Source organism: Haliotis cracherodii, unplaced genomic scaffold (genome assembly GCF_022045235.1).
Source record: "Haliotis cracherodii isolate W230 unplaced genomic scaffold, xgHalCrac1.p SCAF_11, whole genome shotgun sequence".
NCBI classification, from domain to species: Eukaryota; Metazoa; Mollusca; class Gastropoda; order Lepetellida; family Haliotidae; genus Haliotis; species Haliotis cracherodii.
The window spans coordinates 26201710-26227301 of record NW_027266266.1 but is presented as its reverse complement, the minus strand read 5'-3'; the positions used below and the strand labels follow the sequence as shown (position 1 = coordinate 26227301).

At 39.2% G+C, this 25592-nt stretch overlaps 1 protein-coding gene across 2 annotated transcripts; it reads right to left on the bottom strand.

The window, feature by feature from the left end:
• Positions 1-10756: 10756 nt before the first annotated feature.
• On the bottom strand, positions 10757-24367 carry LOC139455650 (cell cycle checkpoint protein RAD1-like). 2 transcript variants are annotated; one of them, XM_071237205.1, is made up of 8 exons: positions 24195-24367; positions 19005-19160; positions 16946-17040; positions 15912-16023; positions 14461-14583; positions 13910-13974; positions 11850-11994; positions 10757-11035 (listed from the first exon to the last, which is right to left on the bottom strand). In XM_071237205.1, exons 1-8 carry the CDS (start codon positions 24303-24305, stop codon positions 10997-10999), a joined length of 846 nt encoding a protein of 281 aa, XP_071093306.1. In that variant the 5' UTR covers positions 24306-24367; the 3' UTR covers positions 10757-10996. The 2 variants fall into 2 exon arrangements, with proteins under 2 accessions (XP_071093306.1, XP_071093307.1); XM_071237206.1 differs by lacking the exon at positions 24195-24367 and adding an exon at positions 23280-23450.
• Positions 24368-25592: the final 1225 nt, after the last annotated feature.

Below are 25592 nucleotides of genomic sequence, written 5' to 3'. Positions count from 1 at the left end.
GACACAAGAAATGAGCTTCACACATAGTACCCATGTAGGGAACGAACCGACCTTTAGAGTGACCGAAGGAAAGCTTTATATGTACAAGTTATGATGTTAAAATTGTTTGGAACACTGCAACAAAAATAACCGAAACGGTCGTTGTGGACTACACTGTACATACATTCCTCAGTAAGCTATTTATCACTCGACCTGAGAGGATGTCAAAGTGAAGGTCAAACTAATGTAGTTCACTTAAGAAAAGTTAAATCACCTATTTTATACCTTAACATTGTGAGAACTAGACTTTGTTTCAAGTGAGTGAGTGAGTTGGGTTTAACGCCGCTTTCAACAGTATTCGAGTAATATCACGGCGTGTCAGCTTAAAGTTGAAGGAGAGCCCGAAGTGAAGCAGGTCTCAGACGTTTACCACTTCGGTGAAACCCACGAGCACGGGTATGGTGCTGACAAACCTAGAAACATAATCGGGGCGAACCGGGATTCGAACCTACAATCATAGGTTTCTGGCGTGTCCAAGGGACGCAACTCTGCACAACGAATCGCGGCGCCTTAGACGACTGGGCCACCCGTGCCCCCTTGTATCAAGAGTATTAACCACCTTCTGTGTTGCATTTAAGGAGGACTTTTAGAAATACGCTTTGTGTATAAAAAGTTACTAGCAAAATGCCTATTAGACTGTTCGGGTAATTTCAACCATTTCACTTTATTTTGATGTGGCTAGATTTTGATCGTCTGCGTCGCTATTTTCTAGTTATAGTAATCTGTCAGAGTTTTAATCTATCTTTTTGTCAATTGTGAGTCGGTTCCTCTGCGGTAGTCTTTCTCACAGCCCCTTAACCATTATTTCCCCTTCCGCCCAGTTCTTTCTGTAATGCAAACACCCTAAATGAAGCAAGTCTAGTTTCCTCAGGATATGAACCTCCCTTCTCACTGGGGCTCCTTTTTCAATTTAAATGGAGTTACTTGATTCTGTCAAAATTAAATATTTTCAGAGACCAAGTGGTAGTCTATTGTTATAGTTGGGTGTGCTTTAGAACTAAATGAATGACAGTTGAAAATAAATTACTTTGAATAGTACTTCGGGGATATCTGCCCTATGTGGTGTTATTGCGTCTTGTAGAGTGAGTAAGTGATGGAGGTTATCGGGTGGTTCAAATGTACGTCAGACAAGGTAATACAGTAACGACGCAGTGCATCAAAATCTAGTCGGTGTGGTTTTAAGTATCTCATTAAAATCAGATCTTAGTTCTTGCTACCGCTAGCAAAAACTAAGATCTGATTTGATTGAGATTGGGTGTTACGCTGTTTTTGGCAATATTCCAGCAATATCCGGCGGGGGACACCAGAAATGGGTTTCACATGTACCCATGTGGGGAATCGAACCCAGGTCTTCGGCGTGACGAGCGAATGCTTCAACCACTAGGCTACCCCACCGCCATGCGTCTTCTAGAAGCGGATGGGACAATGTGATAAAAACTGATTTGACAATATTATCAAGAATGTAAATGTATGTAGATTGAAAGCATTTTTTGTGTATACCTGAATTTGGCAATTCAACCTACTGTAAATACTACTCAACTGACGTCACATCACTCGTTGTTGCTGCTGTTACCATAGAGTTTGGGTTTAATTTGTCATTGTGTGAAGGAGATAAACCAACTGTTAAGAATCTGAGTGGGGTTGATCTGTACTCTCTCTGTTGTCTTGCTAGGATCCAGGTTAGAACAGGTCCCCATTTTACTGTGCACTTATCAACTGACGTATTGCAGCGGATGGACAAGCTCCTCAAGGTTTTTCTCTAACACCTTTATGACCCATGTTAAGACTTCAAACCTGATATGCCTTGTATACACAGGATTCTTTGGTTTTGACATATGACTAAATGACATGGAAAGTTTAGCTCCCTCTCTATGAACAAGTCCATGAAAGTGTAAATCATAGCTGAGTATATTTGAGTGGCAGTCGATAAAACGTAGTATAGGTATCTCTTGGGTGACCAACTGTGGTCATTGTGGGTGACCTTTGGTGTGAAGTCAAGAGCACTGGAGGTCACATTTTGAAAGAGCTCAAATTTCAGAGAGTTTGGATTAATTCACCATGTTCATGAAAAATCAAACCATTTTCCAGTCAGCTATAATCACTCAATGCCTGAGATTAAGGGTCAAGGTGATTCGACCAGAAGTGCTTATAAGCTCTGTGTCTTTGTTCACTGAACCCTGTGTTTGTAGAAGTACCATCTGTTGAGGTATTTTTGGTGTGAGGCAGCCAGGGGATGGATCCATTGACTTTCTGCTCTACCGACAGACAACCTATCCACTATGCTACTGAGTGGGTTCCATTTCTGCATATGATGCAAACTCCTTTCTCGTTTCATATTCTACAATACATCCACGTACTGTAAGCTTATTCCAATATCATTAAAATCAGATCTTAGTTCTCGCTGAAGCTAAATAAAACTATAATCCGAATACTGGTCACATCAGAATGACCTTTCATCCGACCAATCAGAGTGTCGCTTACGAGACTGGGAAAATGACAGTCGGTAATGTGTTCTAATCATACAACCTTGAAGAGGTTGTTAACGTGGGTCTTCCAAATGACAGTTATGGGCAGTACGACTGATTCCCTCAAAATCATTGCCCATCTCTCGCTTCTCAGCCTGTGGGAAGTACTGCCATTCAATCTTGGCCATCTGTTAGGCATTCCAGAATATTCTTTTAATCAGTTTTTAAATTTGCAATTGTGAACTTTGTCAAAATATATGTTATAGATTAGTCAGGAATGGAAGTTGCCAGTTTGAAACTAGTGCTTAATAGCTCGAGAAGCAGTTTTCTGACTGGCTAATGTTGACGTCTTGTTCGTCTTCTCATTGGTCGGTTAACGTTTGCGCTGACTTGACTTATAATTGGATCTTTGTTAAGCAGTAGCGAGAACTAAGATCTGATTTTAATGAGTTTGAAATGCGTTTTGTTTGAGTGTTTGAAAAACAGAGGGTGATGTGGCCAGAAGTTTAGAAATAATTGATGTAACTTTGTTCAGATGGTGATAGTTTTATTTCAAAATCTGTATGAGTATTTAAGGAACGGTCCAGGGGAGATAATCACGTTGGTCTTTTCCGATGAGAGTTACTTTCCTTCAGGATAACATAAACGGCCTCCGCTGATGCCTATTTGCTGTTAGATTTTGTTGCTCTGCATCACTTGTCTTGTATCTCCATTCTGTTATAATAAATATACTCGCCTGTGACTGTAATTTGAGGGGACAGCTATTTGAAGCGTCGTGTCATTCGAATATGGCTCAAAAGCTGTTTGCAATGGAAAGGGTTGAAAATGAAACTCTGTCCCCGAACATACTGGACAGAATCAACGTCCTAAAAATTCAAACATCCTCAGCACTAGACACGCAGGATGTTCTGAAAAAATATCTCCAAATATAAACACCATTTAAGGAATAGAACCCTACAAGCACCACTACTGTTCCATCGTGTATAACGCACAATGAAAAGGTGGAGGCGAATGTCATGTACCTTCTTTCCACTGATACTAAGCACTCACTAGGGACTGAATACCACATTATGCTGACAATCGGAGATACTGTCACAAGCAGCGTTATACCCAATTCACTCACTCACATACTCAAGTGATAAGTACACCAAAGTATTTACAAAGATGCACAACACAGCTTAAGGTTCACATTAGGATTTTATTACAAAGTTTCACTGATACGTGTTTATAACAGGCGCGATACACATCAGATGGAGACGAAGCCTGCTCAGTGATACATCACTATCGAGTGAAAGGCTTCATATCTTCTACCTGTGAACAGACGGAAAATAATGAATTACCTTAACTGTGATACAATAGAAGCATGTCATCGATCCCAATTGCGTGGATCAATGCTCATGATATTAATTACTAGATTGTCTGGTCCAGACCGCCGTCATATAGCTGGAATATTGCTGAGTGCGGCGTTGAACAAACCAACCAACCAACAATAGTGAGTAGATAGCATGTGTACAGACACTGACAGCTTTCTCTGGTATACTTCTGGACTGACTTATGGAATGTTGACTTGAATGTACATGTAGAACGCATTACGTCATTGTCAATATTATATATGTATCCTAGCGTTTGACAAAGGACAAATGTATAATCCATTAGTGTTACAATCACTGACATGGTACTAAATATGCATATCGTAATTGAAAGTAAAAATTGGATGTTCTGGTGTTGATAAAACTGGTCTCAAGTTTGGCGATTAACTCAGAGCACCTGCAACTGGGAACCTGGTCCCACTTGCAAAAAGCGATCTTAGCGCTACGACTATCATAGGACATGTTATAGTATGGGAGTAACGATCATCTTAGCGCTAAGATCGTTTAGCGCAAGTGGGCCCTGGTCCACAAAACCAACTTGGAGATTGCATTGCAGAGTTAACTCCCCTTCCAACCTGTTCATGAAGTCAACTACTGGTTTCCCTGGTCCAGATTATTGACAGGCGGCTTTAATATAGCTGGAATATTACTGAAGAACATTGAATCAGTCACACACTTATGCATAATACTAGTATTCAGAGAGAGACTACAGTATCGGCCAGTATCTTGGCCTCCATCGTCGTTATATTGGCCGGAATAGTTCTACAACCGTGTGGGGGCGGTCGAGTAGCCTAGTGGTTAAAGCGCTCGCTCGTCACGCCGAAGATCCGGGTTCGATACCCGACATGGGTACAATGTGTGAAGCCCATTTCAGGTGTCCTCCGCCGTCATATTACTGGAATATTGCTAAAAGCGGCGTAAAACAACACTTTTTGACTACAACCGTGTGTAGACCACTCACTAATTTGTCGGTAGACGATGATTGCGCCTCTAGCTTAATATCAGATAGACATGCTGTCCAAGTTGAATAGTTACAATGGACATCTAAGACATGATCAAGGAAGTTTAGGGCATAGGACCAAGGTATGCTTTGGTACTTGACAATTGCGTCCTTCACCTGTATCTGGACCCCGGTGATCGTGGGTTCGAATCTTGATTCGCCTTGACCCTTGTTTTGTCAGTACCCTTCCCTACCCATGATCTACGACCTTCGTCACTTTGGACTTTCCCCTTACATCAAGCTGACAAACCAAACTTGCTCACTCACTCGGTTATGCAACATAAAAAGCAGGCCCAATAGGGATGGTCGCTAAATCATTGACTTTAATTAAAAGCAGTATTTAGCGGTACTAGGGCGGAACTTATCTGGGATTGAATATGTGTCACTTTAAATCGATCTTCATAACTAGAGTTGAGAGACTGTATACACAAATTTATATTTTAGTACAAGTCCATGATAGAAGACTGTATTTTGCACGTTGGCCTTGCTCCATCAAATATAATGAAAGAGATGCAAAGAAATTACTTCGATTCCATAACTATCTGTTGTGACGAGTCAAACGAACCACGGAGGATATCATAAACGTTATTCTTCACATGCAACTCATTGCTTATTTCTTTTTCAAGTTGTCTGATAAGAAAATAAAGTCGTGTTGTATATAACAAAAGTTGAAAACAAAGGAGCTGGAAAATCAAGTCAATATTTAATAGTTAATACTGGATGCTTATCGATTTAATCAAGTAAACCTGAATTAAAACCTTGTCCGAAAGAGCCAAAATGTGTGAATCAAAATATAGGTGTTTAAACGTTAAAACGTATAATACAAATATCGTACATTTTTTTTAAATCCAAAAGCACAAAATGTCCGAAAGGTCCGAAAAGTATAAGAAAGTCTGAAAGGTATGCCAAAATTCTATTATATATGGCATTCATGATTCAAGGCAATTAATTATTATATAACACAGCGTCCAAGAGATAGCAAGATGCCACTTTTAAGCGTCCATCTTGACACCTAACACTCTCCTCAAGAATCCAGACACACGTGACAGGAAGACTGGAACAGGGGACTGGGTCGGGGTGTCGTCATCATCGAGGTTGATATCGACGAAGTGAGGGGCATCACGGATGGCAGGGATAGAGAGAGGGGCAGGGAGAGAGGTGGGAGGGGTGGGCAGCTCAGACAGCGGGTCAAGGATGGTCATGTATCTCCCAGGACGATGCTGACAGGGAGGAAAAGGACATGTAGAGAGTGACAGAAGATGAAAGTAGAGAAAGGGGAGGGGAGATGTTGGAAGTGGAATGATTAAGCATTACTAATTAGAAGAACCTAAGTAGTTTAGGTATGTAGTTATTACTGCACATATATATTAGTTTGCAAGTCAACAGTATATGTGTGTTGGTTATGTATTGTGTGGTCAAGTCCATACACTCATGAAATACAAGACCCAAGTTCAGTTTTACAACAACTCTAGTAAAGTACTGATTCCTAAGACACCCACTTGGCGAGGAGGGGCCCAGATGTCAAAGTTCAAGGGGAACCTGATCACGAGGTCAACAGCTGTCGAGTAAGAAGGAAAGAAAGTCTTAAATAAGGATAAACAAGACAGGATAAACTCAACAGGCTAATTGCTAGAAAAAATCGTGGAAACCAACACTACCTCTCAGATTAATAGCATGTAAGCAATATCTATATGTAGGGCTACCAATAACCGACTCATGCCTGCTGGCTAACGTTAACTGGTACTGAAACGGTCCTAGTAAAGTACATATACAACTGTCAAGACTAAAAGCCCAATATCCTACGACTTTGGACAGACAAATGAACCACTAAGAGTTTTAAGTTAAGTTGCACAGTTGGGCTAACAAACAAGAGAGTTAATCAGCGAATCCAAAATTTGAAACAGGATAATCAAGGACCACTGGACCATTCGCCTCCGACAACATCAGCTCTGACACAAGCGGCGTAAGTTCTATTTAGATTTAAAATTTTAAAGATAAAATTAAGAAAACACAAACATTTGTATATGAATGGGTTTAGGGTAGGATTGAAAAGGCGGTCTCAAATAAAGTGAAAATGATCATCTTATATGACAGTGTGTTCTGGAAGTTTCTTCTTTTCCAAAGGCTACAAAGATTACATTCAATTCATATGTCATAAAAGAGAGAAAACAAAGACGAACTAATTCAGAAGTAATGACATACCTTGGGCGTAGCAGCTCATAGTGTTTACAAAGCAAAACACGAGGTAAACAACAGCAAAATAATAGCCAGATGATAGCAATATGATAATTACAACAATGGCGATCGTAGCGAAACTGTCGTCATGGCGACGTCATAAATCTCGCGAGACTGTCATAGTATCATGTGACGTTAGAGCTTGACTGGTTTTCCATTCCTGCTCTACGCAAGCTAGGATCCCAGTCATGTTGTCGGGTGGTTAAAGTGAGTGAGTGAGTTGGATTTAACGCCACTTCTAACATTACTTCAGTTCTATCACGGCATGTCATCTTAATGTGAGAGGAAAGCCCGAAGTGAAGCAGGTCTCAGACGTTTACCACTTCGGTGAAACCCACGAGCACGGGTATGGTGCTGACAAACCTAGAAACATAATTGGGGCGAACCGGGATTCGAACCCACACTCATAGGTTTCTGGCGTGCCCAACGAACACAACTCGCGGCGCCTTAGACGACTGGGCCACCCGCGCCCCCTCGGGTGGTTAAATTGTTTGTCAGAAAGATAATATATTGACGACGCAGTGCTTCAAAATCTAGTCAGTGTGATTTAAGCCGCTTTTAGCAATATTCCACCAACATCACGGCGGGGGACACAAGAAATGAGCTTCACACATAGTACCCATGTGGGGAACGAACCGACCTTAAGAGTGACCGAAGACAGGTTTATATGTACAAGTTATGATGTTAAAATTCTTTGGAACACTGCAACAAAAATAACCGAAACGGTCGTTGTGGACTACACTGTACATACACTCCTCAGTAAGCTATTTATCACTCGACCTGAGAGGCTGTAAAAGTGAAGGTCAAACTAATGTAGTTCACTTAAGAAAAGTTAAATCACCTATTTTATACCTTAACATTGTGAGAACTAGACTTTGTTTCAAGTGAGTGAGTGAGTTGGGTTTAACGCCGCTTTCAACAGCTAGTATTCCAGTACTATCAGGGCGTGTCAGCTTAATGTGGAAGGAGAGTCCGAAGTGAAGCAGGTCTCAGACGTTTGCCACTTCGGTGAAACCCACGAGCACGGGTATGCACGACAAACCTAGAAACATAATCGGGGCGAACCGTGATTCGAACCCACACTCAGGTTTCTGGCGTGTCCAAGGGACGCAACTCTGCACAACGAATCGTGGCGCCTTAGACGACTGAACCACCCGTGCCCCCTTGTTTCAAGAGTATTAACCACCTTCTGTGTTGCATTTAAGGAGGACTTTTAGAAATATGCTTTGTGTATAAAAAGTTACTAGCAGAATGCCTATTAGACTGTTCGGGTAATTTCCCCTTCCCTAAGTTCTTTCTGTAATGCAAACACCCTAAATGAAGCAAGTCTAGTTTCCTTAGGATATGAACCTCCCTTCTCACTGGGGGCTCCTTTTCAATTTAAATGGAGTTACTTGATTCTGTCAAAATTAAATATTTTAGAGACCATTGTTATAGTTGGGTGTGCTTTAGAACTAAATGAATGACAGTTGAAAAAGAATACTTTGAATTGTACTTCGAGGATATCTGCGCTATGTTGTGTTATTGCGTTTTGTAGAGTGAGTAAGTGATGGAGGTTGTCGAGTGGTTCAAATGTACGTCAGACAAGGTAATACAGTAACGACGCAGTGCATCAAAATCTAGTCAGTGTGGTAATCTCATTAAAATCAGATCTTAGTTCTTGCTACCGCTAGCAAAAACTAAGATCTGATTTGATTGAGATTGGGTGTTACGCTGTTTTTGGCAAAATTCCAGCAATATCCGGCGGGGGACACCAGAAATGGGTTTCACATGTACCCATGTGGGGAATCGAACCCGGGTCTTGGGCGTGACGAGCGAATGCTTCAACCACTAGGCTACCCCACCGCCATGCGTCTTCTAGAAGCGGATGGGACAATGTGATAAAAACTGATTTGACAATATTATCAAGAATGTAAATGTATGTAGATTGAAAGCATTTTTTGTGGATCCCTGAATTTGGCAATTCAACCTACTGACGTCAAATCACTCGTTGTTGCTGCTGTTACCATAGAGTTTGGGTTTAATTTGTGATTGTGTGAAGGAGATAAACCAACTGTTATGAATCTGAGTGGGGTTGATCTGTACTCTCTCTGTTGTCTTGCTGGGATCCCGGTTAGAACAGGTCTGGCGTAGAACTGACGTATTGGAGCGGATGGACAAGCTCCTCAAGGTTTTTCTCAAGCACCTTGATGACCCATGTTAAAGACTTTAAACCTGATATGCCTTGTATACACAGGATTCTTTGGTTTTGACATATGACTAAATGACATGGAAAGTTTAGGTCCCTCTCTATGAACAAGTCCATGAAAGTGTAAATCATAGCTGAGTATATTTGAGTGTCAGCAGATGAAACTTAGTATCGGTATCTCTTGGGTGACCAACTGTGGTCATTGTGGGTGACCTTCGGTATGAAGGCAAGAGCACTGGAGGTCACATTTTGAAAGAGCTCAAATTTCAGAGAGTTTGGATTAATTCACCATGTTCATGAAAAATCAAACCATTTTCCAGTCAGCTATAATCATTCAATGCCTGAGATTAAGGGTCAAGGTGATTCGACCAAAAGTGCTCATAAGCTCTGTGTCTTTGTTCACTGAACCCTGTGTTTGTAGAAGTACCATCTGTTGAGGTATTTTTGGTGTGAGGCAGCCAGGGGATGGATCTATGACTTTCTGCTCTACCGACAGACAATCTATCCACTACTGAGTCGGTTCCATTTCTGCATATGATGCAAACTCCTTTCTTGTTTCATATTCTCCAATACATCCACGTACTGTAAGCTTATTCCAATCTAATTAAAATCAGATCTTAGTTCTCGCTAAAGCTAAACAAAAATCTAATCCTAATACTCAGAATAATCAGAATGACCTTTCATCCGACCAATCAGAGTGTCGCTTACGAGACTGGGAAAATGACAGTCGGTAATGTGTTCTAATCATACAACCTTGAAGAGGTTGTTAACGTGGGTCTTCCAAATGACAGTTATGGGCAGTACGACTGATTCCCTCAAAATCATTGCCCATCTCTCGCTTCTCAGCCTGTGGGAAGTACTGCCATTCAATCTTGGCCATCTGTTAGGCATTCCAGAATATTCTTTTGATCAGTTTTTAAATTTGCAATTGTGAACTTTGTCAAAATATATGTTATAGATTAGTCAGGAATGGAAGTCGCCAGTTTGAAACTAGAGCTTAATAGCTCGAGAAGCAGTTTTCTGACTGGCTAATTTTGACGTCTTGTTTGTCTTTTCATTGGTCGGTTAAAGTTTGCGCAGACATGACTTATAATGGGATGTCCTCAGATCTTTGTTTAGCAGTAGTGAGAACTAAGATCTGATTTTAATGAGACTGACCTACTTCCTGCTTTTTTGATACAATCCAGACCTTAAAACATATAGTCAGGTGACCCACACAGGTCACAATTAAAACTTTTAAACAATGACCAAAATATGCAACATTTTCTTTGTCATGTTGAGATGTTTCCACCAAAACAACATCCTTCTTTGGAATCCAGCTTGTTTTGATTCAACACGTTTTCAGCCAGGAAACTCTGTAAGCAGACATCAAACCAAAACCAAAATCTGATATATGACTTTTTATGAAAAATAAAAGTACAAATGTATCACATAATAACAAACCATGTAATGTCTCTAATGCTCCTTGACCACACTGCCAGTTGATGGACCCAGGCACTGCTGACGTTAAGCTATGGGAATACGACACTTTCAGAACTAAGATTGTATTGGGAAGTCTCTGACCATGCAAACATCTGCCTCCGTCTTCAACACTGCTGTCAACAATTTTCCAAGTGTCCGTAAGGTCATCATGGTCACTCATTCATATTTAAGAACCAGCACATCTGTTGACCACACATATACATGGTAGACTCCTGCATCAGTGATCAGGCTCATCCATTTCTTCATCTGGGGCACACTGCAATGAAGACAAGATGTTACCAACTAATGTAAGTATACGATAGGTTCCACATTGAGCCCCAGAAGCAGCTTCAACCTTCAACTATCCACATGCTTGTCTGCAAATGTCAACATTAATGAAAACACTAGCAGCTATGCTTTGTTTGTTTGTTGTTTAATGCCGCACTTAGCAATATTCCAGCTGTGTGATAGCGGTCTGTAAATAATCGAGTCTGGACCAGACAATCAAGTGATTGACATCATGAGCATCGATCCCCGCAATTGGAATACGATAACATGCATCAACCAAGTCTGAGTCTGACCACTTATGACAAGCTACCACGGATCTTCACGGGTCAGCAGCTAGCTATGTGAGTGAATGAGTGTTGGTTAATGCTGCATTCAGCAATATTCCAGCTATATTGCAGCCTGCAATTAATCTATTCATAACCAGACAAACCAGTGATTGAAATCATAAGCAGTTTCTACAGATATGATGCCAAGCAATCTACCAAGTCTATCTGATTCACTGAGTCATCTCTTACAACAACCAAAGATTGCTGGGTACTTAAGGGGGGGGGAGAGAGTGAGGGGAAGTTCTAAGCAACATAATAAACATTTGCCAATGCACATGGGTATCGTGCTGGCACAGTAAGAATCATATTCAATTTGTTGGACTGGAACACGTGGGCAGATCCGGGCATGCCAAAGGGATGCAACTCTGCACTGCAAATTGTCGTAGAGCACTTGGTCACATTTACTTTCAGGCAATAATGAAAAGAGGTAGTCTGTTGAAAACATGCCAAAGTCAAATTTCAAATCATTAAACTCACATAAAATTCTACAAAGCAGACTTGGTTGTCCTCATTCTTGATCATGTACTGTAGTGACAGGAAGCCCCTGTTGTCCGTTCTGATGGACACTCGAGTTGACTGAGCCAGAGCTTTCACTGTCGGCTTCAGCAGGGCTAACTTATACCTGCAACAATGAAACATAGTCCAACCTACCTTCTTGAGGAAAGAGAGTTAACTGACTATAAAAGTCCAGTTTCCACCCTTGCCGAACTAGGCTGGAATTCTTGAGCTACATTTTGGCTGGATTAACGAGTTTATGCATAGTCCAATCAACATTGTGTGATGAACTAGACATCCAGTTCGAAAACATGGATTTCAATGAACAGATTTCAGTCAACTGCAGGATTTGCAAAGCATGAGTACGGCGAACTGGGTGTTGATAGATATTTAGTAAATCTTTTCATGTTTTTAATCAAGGTGCTCATGTGATTTAACACACCTCACAAGGTAAGATCCGTCAAGAAATATATCTTGATTATCAATAAGTCAGTTAACGCCCTGGCCTTGGGAAGATGTTCATAGGAATAAAATCCATCCACAGTTAATACACACAGATTCCCTGAGTAGTTTGTTTATATAGAATATCAAATATCTCCCACCTAACATATTTTAAAAACTTGGATGTAGGTGAGGTGAAATATGATCCTGAATGTGCAGTAGGACTCTTGATGCAGTCACAGTCACAGAATATCAACATTGCAATGAGCAGGTTCTAGACCTTGGTTTTGTTATGGAATGATATATTTTCTTCTTTGAAATGAGACCCGTGAAGATCCGGGGTAGAATAGGTCTTCAGCAACCCATGCTTGCCATAAAGGGTGACTATGCTTGTCGTAAGAGGCGACTAACGGGATCGAGTGGTCAGGCTCTCTGACTTGGTTGATGCATGTTATTGTTCATTGCGTGGATCGATGCTCATGATGTCAATCTGGTCCAGACTGGATTATTTACAGACCGCCGTCATATAGTTCGAATATTGCTGAGTGCGGCATTAAACAACAAACAAACAAACAAAATCAGTGAAAAGGGTCTTACGTCTGTCAATATGGTGATAAAGAATATTACCACAGAAACCTCATGAAGAACAAAATCACCTTGAATGATAGCCTGTCATGCTGATAGTTACCAATGCCTGTACTTATTAGAACTGACACTGAATTTAAATTCAGTGCATATCTAAAACTTGAGGACAGAAATAGCAAATCACCTCTGTAGAAAGAGATGCAGTACATGGTGTGTCTTGAAATGATACAGACACCTGTGATCACAGTCCTAGTGTAACACTGCCTGTGGGAAGTTCATTCTAGGGATTAGAGATTGCCAAAAAATAAGTACATTCTTGAGTGAGTTAGGTCTAATGCCTTTCTTAACAGTATTCAAGTTATATCACACCGTATCAGCTTAATGTGGGAGGAAAGCCCGAAGTGATGCAAGTCTTAAACGTTTACCTCTTTGGTGAAACCCACAAGCAAGGGTATGGTGCTGACCATCTTCCCAAGGCAAGGGAGTTAACTGACTATATAACCCCAGTTTATATTTTGGACAATGCATAGTCCAATCAAAATCGTGTAACAAAATTGACAAAATCGACATCTATATTGTAAACTGCCGCACAGATTTCGGACGATCGCAGGATTAGCGAAACATATGTACCGTCAACTCTGAGTCAACAGACATTTTCAACAAATGCAAGTGATTTGAGAGGTGGAATCTGATCAGTAGAAGGGACATAACTCGTAATAGCGAATCATGGTGCTATGATCGAGCCAAGAAATTCCAGCCCAGTTTGGCAAGGGTGGAAACCTGACTCTTACACTAAGTTACAGTCAGTTAACTCCCTTGCTTCAGGAAGATGGGTGCTGACACACCTTGAAACATAATCTGAGTAAACCGGATTCGAACCCATGATCATAGGTTTTGGCATGCAGCACAGCAAATTGCAACACCTAAGACTGGGCCACCTGTTCCCTGCTTTTTTTGGTGCTACAGCAATAATTATGTACCATCATGAATCTACACACAACATGACCAGATCTCACCTGTTGGTTTGAGTTTGCTGACACTGGAAGGATTCAACCATGTCTGAGTCTTTGGGAAAGGCTGACTGAAAATGAAACATCAGCTTACAAAAATGAATGATATCTAGTGGTGTCACAAATAAGACCAGGTCACATATTGAAATGTATCAATATTTGAGTCATGAAACATATGATATTTAGCTGTACTGGTTTTGTGTTAAATTCTCAACATTCCATGAGGTCCTACCAAAAAGAATTTGTTGCTATCAACCGTGTTAAAATCATCAATTATATCCAGTGATATCTCAATGGGCTAGCATTCTAAAGTCCAGACTAGTACAAGCAGTCACACACTCACAGATAAATGCAAGTAACTAAATAAGTGAAATAATATTGAACATGACGTTAGACCCCATTTCACCTGAGATCACCTCACTCACTTTTCCTACACCTCATAAGCTGTATCTGCACTTGAACCAGCATCGGACTTCAGGCACCTGTTTCCCCCTTGGAATTCATGCATGCAAGGTAAATAGATAAATACATCTTCATTTAAATCTTGAAGAACTCACGTGAGTACTGCCAGCATTGCCGAAGGTCGACAGCTGAAAGTATGGCTGGTCTGGTGACATAAGGATCTGTAATACATCGCTGCTCATGTCCAGCTCACTGAAAACCTCCTTCACACACTCCGACTGCAAGGACAATGGAATGTTGACATTCACTGTAACCTTGATCTTTTGACCCTTAAACTCAGGACAAAATGCTACCAGTAAGCTAAAGGAAAACATGTCTATGTAAAACACTGATAATGTTATAACCTTGAATGTGACCTTGTACTTGTAACCCAAAACATATCCAGTAAGGCCAGAGCTTTTTCAGTTTGGTTTGCAGATTTTGATAGTGAAAAATTTGGTTGGGGGTAGTAAATAATTCTGTTTTAGTTATAAAATATCCCTTGGGTTAATCTTATTGGCAAACGGATCTTTACCATCAGCAGCATAAGAAAACCTAGTCATTCTGATTTTATATATTTCTGAATTTTCGATTTCCAAGGTCAGCAGATGTGAAAACCAAGCAAAAGAAAACAAGGTCTTACTCACTGAGTGTCAATGACCTACTGATGGAATAATGTTTATCATCCACTTGTTTTGGATCATACAACTGTTGACCTTAGGCTGGCCAATTCTACCACCTTTCATAATAACCTCAACCAAATGACCTTGACTTGCCACTGACCTTTGACATGGTAGGATTCATGGAGATAGATACAAACATCAAGTTCCATGATACAGGGCTCGATCTAAGGACACTTAACTTAATGTTCACCAGGTGCCTGTTGACATGGAAATCTAGTTGCACCAGACACAACCAGGTAAATTTACCAAATTGAAATGTGCAAATAATCTTGAAGTACCACGGTTTGTCGTCAAGCTCCAGAAGGTATGATAAATTATACATAAAACAGGGATTATTTATGTACAGTAAACTACGGTTATAACGAACTCAAAGGGACAACTTTTTTTAGTTTGTTATAACCTTAGTTCGTTATAAGCATATATACAGCATAACTACAGCAAATAGTCGGGATAGTAAGTTCGTTATATCCGTCAGTTCGTTATAAGCGTGTTCGTTATAACCGTAGTTTACTGTAGTGTGTTACATAAAGCTTAGAGGTATTGAATGTTTTCAAAGACCCTTTTAAGTAAGGGTTGACACAAATTTGAAATGTGTTGACATGCACTTGGTGCATGTAGATATAAGCATAAGGATGCATTTTTTAATAATAGGTTGCACTTGTTCATGTCATATATAGCTAAATCAAGCCCTGTGATTATTCAGGTAGCAGAGGGAGTGAATAAAGTTACACACTGCCTTTAGCAATATCCCAGCAATATCTCGTGGCTGAATGAGCTTCACATCTGGTACCTCTGTCAGGAATCTCCCCGTTAGGCATGAGGAGAGAAAGCTTGAACCCAGACCACCATTAGTCGCTGCTAGGAGTGAGGCTAACACTACGTACCTTCATAATGATCTTGTTGATGACATTTGTACTACAGAAATCAAAGTCCAGGACTTCATCCGGCTCCAGGGTCTTGATGCTGCAGTCGGTCAGAACCCCCTCCTCCTCCAGGCTGGGAACATCCAATATAATATACACAATCAGACATCATAATGATAATAATAAAATCACGCAACACACATGATAGTAGTATAACCACAGTTGTTCAGCAATACAAATTGGCACTAGTCCTGAAGTCCGTGCCAAACTGCCCAATAGCTTAGGCAACATAAGGACTAGCAGACATTTGCCATTATTAAGGGTTTTGCTATATGTTGTCATCATAAGGACTAGTGGATTAAAACAGTTAGTTTCTTTCGCTCTTGTTACTCCCAGGAGCTTGCTTATAGCACCAAAGGTCACAGATGGACAAACGCCCTTTTTTGCCCACTTGAATGCTAAAAGTTGAGGAACACCTTGAATTATTGGCATGAAGATTATAAGAACTAGCTTTCCTACACTTGCCATTTTTTTTATTTCTGACATGATGAGATACATATGTATGGGTAAAATGATTGATTCAGACTGATTTTTCAAACTTTGAATAAAAATCTCAGTATGAGTATCTCAGTCTGTGACTTGAGATGACTTTGTTATCATATGTTTGTTCTGTTATGTATGAGAGCACTCCAATAAACCACAGAAGATAGGCATTTATCATGATTTAAGAATAAAGATGATGTTTACTGGTTGAAGGGTAGAGCGCAAATGCCCCAGGCCAAGGCGACAAAGTGATTGCCTGTCTTGTGGGCGATCAATCTGACGTTATTGTGTGATGTCATAATAAACTCACATCAAACAGATATCACACTCACATCCCACCCATGAAGATGTGGGTTAGAATTGGTCTTCAGCAACCAATGTTTGTCGTAAGAGGTGACTAATGGGATTGGGTGGTCAGACATTATTATTTACAGACTGCCATCATATAGCTGGAATATTGCTGAGTGCAGCGTTAGACAACAAACAAACAAACAAACAAACATCACACTCACATGAGCACAAGGGGACAGCCATAGCCAGCGTAACACATCTTCAGGCTGGTCGTCACCCCGGGGATATTACTGCTGCCAAATATGGTCAGACATTCCTTGGAAAACAAACATAATATATTACATTCAAGGATTAGGACAACACAACATTCAGGGTCATCTCAACTCATCATTATACCCATGGTAGTCGGGTCCCGTAATCCAACAATGGAGGCCAGTCTGTAACCCTAGCCACAAGTCCCATGTTAATATATTAAAGTTACAAACAAAATACACTGAACATGATGCCAAGAGACAATTTCAGGCTAGTAGACAATGGTAGACTCTAATGGCTGAGTAGTTTGGCAGACACTGGAATGCATTACCATCAAGCACACTTTGACAAAATTTAGATTTAGATTTCCTAACAGCATTTTTGGAAGATGAATTTTGGCAATGGTAATTTCAAAACCATTTAATTGATACATTCAGCTGTGCACAGAAAAGCTGAAAGACCTTTTTGTCAATTTCCAAACCAGAATCTAACATGAATTGATGATGTACACTTTTGTTAGGGTTAGCAACAAAACAGTAACAGTAATTTTGTTTATTGTTGCTGTGGTGTGGTAAAGCTTTTTTTGTCCACAAACTGCAGTATAAAATTGTATACTGTACAGTTTTCCGGGCAAAACATATGGCTAACTATAATTAGCATCGTTAGTCTAAATGCCGTACATTCTGTCAACTTTAGTTTGTTGATGTATACTCAAAGGCAAATGTCACTGCGACATGTATATTGTTTACGTATAAGGTGAGGTGAAATTGGGTTTAACGTCGCGTCCAAGATTATTGCACTTATATAGCGACGTGCATGTACGTGTGTGTGTATTGGTGTGGCTGCTTGTACTAGTCCGGACTGATGCCGATTTATAGTGCTAGCTCACATCCCATTACATCCCATTTGCGAATTTTGACCGACCACTGACTAACAAGAAGTCGACATCGGACAATTAGAAAGCAGCTTTCTTGAGCTTTACGGCACTCGTTTCAACCTGGTGAATACCATTACAGACTACGCTTGAAAAATATGTATACACAGTTCTCGATTAAACTTTTGAAAACTGAACAAACAAACATTCCTGAATGTCTAATATATGGTTGAGAGTGTATGCCAGGGCATCCCACATACTGTGCAACGCCTCCTCCGTTCAAATGTTTATCCCACGGACGTGAGAGATAGACAATACAGGCCGTAACTGTTGTTCGGAATACACCGTGTTAACGTTTTCGAGGTTGCATGATTAGAAAACACATTCCGACTGTCACTTTCATGATCTGGTAAGCCACGCTTTGATTGGTCGGATGAGGTGAAATGGAGTTTAACGTCGTGTCCAAGATTATTGCACTTACATAGCGACATGCATGCATGCATGAATACCCCACTCAGACACAGAATACTGACTCCAAGCCGACCAGTCCTTGTTTTAGGCCCTTAATGCCGAGCACCAGACAGGGTAACAACAAGTACATTCTTTTAATGTCTTTTGGTATGATGTGGCCAGGAATCAAACCCCGGACCTTCCCCTCACTCTACAGTATTTATAAGACCATGGAGGCCGTCCCCACAGTCCTAATCGCCTGCTATAAATTTACATATCTATTTACTTTTCACAATAAGCTTCAATTTTTTAAAATGACAACCTGAAGTGTTTAGTCAGGGCCTGCAGCTTCGAAAGTCTGTGGGTCCTCATTGCAGCCTGGCAATGTTTTGTTTCAAACGTTTACTCCATCCATGGCAATCAAACTTTTGATGGATTCTATTTGTTTGTTTGTATTGTGTTTGTATAACTTTTGCCTTTGAGCATATTAACAAATTACTTGAAGGACACATTGACAGTTTTATACATGTTATAGTTTCAACATGACTTTTGCACATCAGGCCATTGTTAAAAACATGATGATGAATGAATCATTCTGTCCAAGCAAACGTTTTTTATAACTTTCTATTTCTGTAAAATTCCATCATTATGGTTATACTTAGTTGGATGTAAGGGTAAATTCAAGTTGAATATTTTATACTTACTAATAATACTGTCAAATTTATCTTGAATGTAATTTGATCTTCTTTGATGGCGAATTCATGGAAGATTGCCTCTTGTATGAATGCATTGGCTTGAACACACTTCGCATCTTCCACTGTCACCTTCAGACCCATAGGACTGGCAAACACGGTGGCTGTCTGAAACAAACCAGAGATTTATCCAGATTTCTAAACTAAGTGCTTCTGGCAGGCCAACATGAAAAAAACATGTGTTATTTTGTTCAAAATTGGGATTTCTTAAAGTTCTTATTTCCTTAAATTCAGACATAGGCCAGTTTTAACAATACATTTTGAGACTGCATTCAAAATTAAGCATTAAAATCTCTTCTTATTTATTGGTCCCCTTATCAGTAAAATACAGGTTATTTCTACAAAACCCCAAAATTAGTTATTAGTTATATACTCGGACCCCGTGGAACCGCGGCATTCATGGCATCGCGACATTTGTGATTTCCGGTAGTTTACGAGGGACACAACTCTTAGCGGCTATCTAATAATGTAAAACAGTAACCAGGAAGTGCTCGTTTCGTAAACAATTTCAATTTCCTTGGAATGTTCCGTCTGCTTTAATGTAGGATATATTAACGAGTTGATACTTACTTCTGGCATCTTTTAAATATTGCCTGACCCCCATCTATCAATGGACAATGATATAACACACAGTTTCCAAAGTAAACTTCCCTATCAACCTGTACAAGATCATCTGCATATTCATGGCGACTAATAAGATAATTGAAGTTACGTAGTCTGTGCATTTTTCCCGCTCTATGCCCAGAATCTATAAGAAGATCATAAGGGCCACAATGCCATACTTAGAAATACGTTCTTCACTAGTAGCCAAATTATAAATACATACGTTTCGCATACTAGAAGTTTTTTTATATCTTTATTGTTAACTTTTAACATATATCCATTTTTTTTACAAATTGTTGTCATCCAATTTTTTAAACAAATATCTTAAAATATAAGGGTGAAATCATACACCAATATTCCGATGCATCGCAATACCTGACCCACGATACGATATACGATAGACGTGGGCCCATTTATCGATACGCCATGATATTGAACGCAAATCTCAGCGTTTCCTCGCTATCGCGCCTTTCAATAAACCGCTAACTTGGTTAAAGCGTAATGTACTTACATTTTTAATAAGCTCAGGTTTTACACTGACAGATGTTTTTCCCCCATCTCAAAAAAACATTATCAGCTGATCACCGCAAGCACATAACAGCGGAAATACCAGTCAGCAAACTGAACTGAAGTAAGCTATACTAGTATACTATCTTGATATTAAAACGTGTTCATTGTATATCTGGACTTGTGTTTGTAATATATTTTATTAATTTTATTCAAAATTTCATTTAATATTTTTTTCATTAAGTTAGGTGAAATCGTGTGTGAAGAGATACAGCAACCACAGGCAGATTACCGCATTTGACGCATTGAAACAAACTTTATTTGCTAGAGAATGGATACATATATTAAAAATGCCATACTTTGACTCGTTAAAAGTCATATTTGTGGCAATTTGGCTAATATATGTCAACATAACGTTTTCACATACACACATGTTGCGCAAGAAGTCCCTGCGGCGTCTAGTCAAATTGTTCCATACGTAAAAATATCCTGCAACAGCAATCACCAGTGCCAAAATGCTATGCTTGTGGTTCTGATAACTTGAAATATATATATAGTAAAAGCTGCAACTAAAGTAACACGATATTGGAATATATTATTCCTGATAAAACAATAATTTCACATACAACTTCTTTGACCACTGCATCAAAATTCTTTGAAGTTGTATCACTGGTGAAGTACATGAATCATTTTCTGGTGTTTGAACTTTGAATTGTTTTGAAGGAAAGTTAGGGAAAGTTCCACTTTGAAGCTTAACAACTTCAGTAGTCTTGTTATTATAAAATAATTTTGACTGTTCCTAAATCATGAAAGGTTCAATCTTGACATGCTTAAAGGGGCACTGATCTAACGCAATTCCCCGGGACTGGTTGTTGCCTTTGTTATTGTTTTTTCCCAGTGAGTACCCGGATGTAGAGCAGAAATCTAGACTAGCTCGCGACCTCTGTTGCGCCATTCGTAAGCGCATTAGTCACTTTTATGGATACCGGTAGTAATAAGAGCGTATGGTCACATTGATCAACAAAATGAAATACAGTTTTCGAGATAATAAGGAAATGTAGGTATCTTTGTGGGTAGCATCGGTAATGGTGACGAAGTTTTGATAAGTCACTTGCTTTGTAATTTTGCGATTTTCGTTTACACTATTTTGACTTGCAACACAAAGTAAATATTTCATGTGAGCATTGCTTTTTTATAGTGTGTATATTTTTTTACTGTCAAAATGTGTAACATATTTATTAAACGTATAAATATTCAGTTATTTTACAAAGTGACTGAAAAACATTTCCATCTGTATTATTATGATAACGAATTCCAAACATTTTGATGTTTAATGTCATCACCAAGAAACTGAAAATGTTACGTTGAAAAGTACATTTCTATGTTGTTTGGCTTCTGATCCTACATAATAATCTGTTGTGATGTTGGTAGGCCCTTTTGATCGTCTTAATCAATCTGGACAGATTTTTTAGTCAAAATGACTGAAATATTTACACATTTTATAAATAGCCTGAGAGAATCACATTTTACAAATTGACGGTAATCTATACACGCTTACAAAGGAAAAGACCTGTGACAACAACGTCTATCGCGCATTGAAGAATTTCCCAACCAAGACGTAGAGAAACAAGAACGAATCGGTTCAAATGAAGGAAAACAAAATGCAAATACCATAATTACAACTTACCAAATTTATGTGTATAAATAGGCAGCTTCCTTGTTCGAGGAATGTATCCGTGAATATCCACACAAAGGAATAATGTCCCACTCATCTGCAGCTATACAAAATAACTTATTCGATGTCACGTGTCTCTGTAACTATCAAATATTCTAAAAGATATATATCGTTTCGGGATATTATAACCAGTGTTCGTTTCTCAACTGATCACTTGGATTGTTTCAGGTGTTTCACATAGGTGTCAAGTCTCAAGGGTTGGCTGAGAAAGGCCACGTGACAACTATTTTCATTACGTCCACGGTTCCTAAAAAATCCATTGAGTTTGATAACAATGAGCAACCAATCAACGTATTATCAGTTAACCCTTTGAACAAAGTATGTTGTTTATACATCGGCACTTCACGCCATGATATGAGTGTATTCCCTTTGTTTTAGTAAACCTAGACATGTAAACACTCACTTTTGACATATCCACTGTGCAAGATAACAGTGATTAATCAATCAACGTATTTTCTGTTAATCCTTTGATGACTAGGAACGATCCGTTGATTTACCTAAAAAAGTAAATCAACTGATCATTCATCTCTTGCTGGGCTGCCACGTGCATATTACATAACGCGCATTTCACCTCACTTCAAACCTGGATTTAGATTGAATAATTACCCCAGACACAATAAATGCCAAATGAGAACCTTTGTCAGGTAATGTAAGTGGTGCTACCACTAATTGTACCTGTAATAAATTCATTAACTGAGCATCAAGTGAATGACGACAAATACACAAGTGTAGGGTTATACGAGAAAACGTGAATGACAACAAGGTAGTAGAAATCGTATTATCGACGCAATCCGAAATCCGAAAATGCTTTCACTGCATGGATACTTTTTTTTAGTATTAAACTATAACCATCTGGGGTATTTCCAAATGACGACTTCCGATGAGCTCCGCCGTTCTTTTTGTCTGTTTGTTTAGGCTGAAGAAATTAATTAACATGCGCCCTTTGTCGAATCTTTATAGATCACATTTAACCAATCAGTGTTTATTCAAAAATGCGTAAAACAAATATTGCCTCCAGCCTCCAAGTTTATTTAGCTGTCCTTGCAGACGGTAGCCCAGTCTCTGGTCACGCTCAGTTGCGTTGCGTATCATCCGGGTACTCACGGGGGAAAAAACAATAACAAAGGCAACAACCAGTCCGGGGAATGGCGTTAGATCAGTGCCCCTTTAAGTCTTGTTTTTTTTATCATTGCGTATCGAGATACGTATCGTATCGTGACCAGAATATCGAGATGCCCATCGTATCTTGACCTTCCTGTATCATTGCAGCCCTATTAAAATATGATTTCTGATATTTTGTTGTTGATTTTTTAAAATATTTTTTTCTTACTTTTCGGTAAATATGCATTGAATACCTACTGATAACAGATTCAGAATTTTACTTGTGTTGTCTTTGCACTTGTCTGGACGAATCACTGAAGTCTGGCATCGTCATACTTAGTGGTTGGTAGAATTATGTCCTGTTTTTTGTCCAATTCAGACCTCCATACACAACTTTTCACTGTTCCGCGATATGATGGAGTTCTCAAACTGAGCGCGAGGCCCGGGTTTTAGTCGGCACTACTAATGTAAATAATGAACTTTTATCAGTAAAATGTGCATTGTTAGATAAAATAAATGACATCTGATATTGAGAACACGAATAATCATAAAGGTTAGTGAGTGCATTTTCATTTAGCGTACATAACAAGTACTGCGATACCCCAAGGTTGCAGGCTACATATTAACAGGAATTGGGAAACTTTTAATTCTACTTGGGGAATTGTTAATGACATTTGCTGCAGACTTGGAGCTGTATATTGGCCTCTGACCAGGCCTAGACAACTTCCTGCAAACACAGTATATGTTTGATGGACAAAATAAGGGATTTTTCTAGGAAAGTAGGATAATTAAGAAATACATTTTGTGAGCAAAGAACAATCTTTTCAGAATGGGGATTTTCATAAAGTTCTTATTTTCTTAATATCAGAGGTACATTAACATATTAACATTCCAATAAAATGAAGCATTTAAGCCTCTTCCCCTTTTGTCTTCTCATCAGTGAAATACCATGCACCTTGATCCAAGCCTACATTAACATCAATTAGGAAATGTTTAATTTCCATTTGGGTTGAGGTGAGCGGACATAAGATGCTCTATCCACTCCGCTACAGAGGCAGTTGCCAAGAAAGGAATTTTCAATGAGACCTGAGTCAAATATATGTGACATAAAACCATTCAAACATCAATATTTAGATCCTAATACTTAGCACTGAATATAGCAGGTCAATAACTATCACTTCTCGTTTCTGACATACTTCTTTGAAGTTTATCGCTTTCAGTATACTGGAAACATTCCTGGCATTGTCAACTTTTGCGACAAGAATGTTCTGGTTGTCATCATCTCCTTGTTGTGTCGATAGACTCATTGTTGGTTGCTAATTTTGTGATAACATCAGGACGAAATGACAAGTTCTAATATCTGGTTTGTTTTTACCGCCATCTTGTAGTATTCTCAAAGGGAGGTAATTGCGTGGCGAATATATTTAACATCCTGTAAAAAATTAATGTCATTGGTCCAAATATCATAATCCATATCCATGTGTATAAAAGGTAAATATGAAGATATCTATTGTTGGTTGAGATATCTATTTAAGATTTTCACCTTATCCTACAACCTCTCGTTAATATCGTCATTTCCAATCATGTACCAACTTTTAAGTTGGAGTGGAAACCGTTTAAGACCAATTCCGCAATTTTGATATTTATGAACAGACTGGGTTCCTGTCTACGTAAGCTAAATCCCTAAGCAGTGGAACTAGTTTAGGGCCCTGGCTGCGCAAATGGCGCGAGAACCAGCAATGGTATGTATGCAGAAGACAGAATAAAAGTCAGTGTCTTATCTTATACATCTAAACGGTCACAGGTGCATCATCTACTCATGGCCTTACATTCGCTACTTTATAGCACGACACGGTTAATTAGAAACTTTAAATCAATAGCTAGTAACAACTGTTTTGATTGGCATTTAGGAAGTTGGTGGGTAAATCAGAAAACAAATCGGATAACAACTTCAGGTTTATTGCATATGTTATCAAGCTAGTGGGATTACAACCAAGTAATTATGGGTATATATAGAGAGAGAAACTACAACCAAGTCATACATATAAATGATATTTTATATTGATAAGCAGCAGATTAACAATAACAACAGGTAGGCCAACAGATAACCTCTATGTACATTACATGCTATAAAAGGTATATAATTAGATGAAGCCAGGTGTACAGAAAGAATACCAAATGGCACACCGGTAATGACGCCAGATATACAGTGAGGATTAAGAAGTTAGAAAAGCTGATTGGATACTAATTAAATTCTTGAACAAACTGATAGGGTACTAATTAAAAGAGTTTTGCTTGATTAGATCTTCATAGGCAGACGGGATGATATACTCTTGATCTCTCTTGATCCAAGGTTTGTGATTGTGGATTTCTATGGCTTCCGAGAGTTTTCTCTGTGTGACGTCCTGATGTTTGGTCGAGAGGATTTGGACTTATGTCATACTGGATTTCATGGCTGGGGAATGTTTTCTGGTGGTCTGATTTGCTGTCTGCTTTGGCTGTTGTTTTTATGTTCTTTGATGCATGGACCTACTGAGCAGGAGATTTCACCAATCTACGAGTCACCAAAGTCACAATAAATCTTATAGATCACT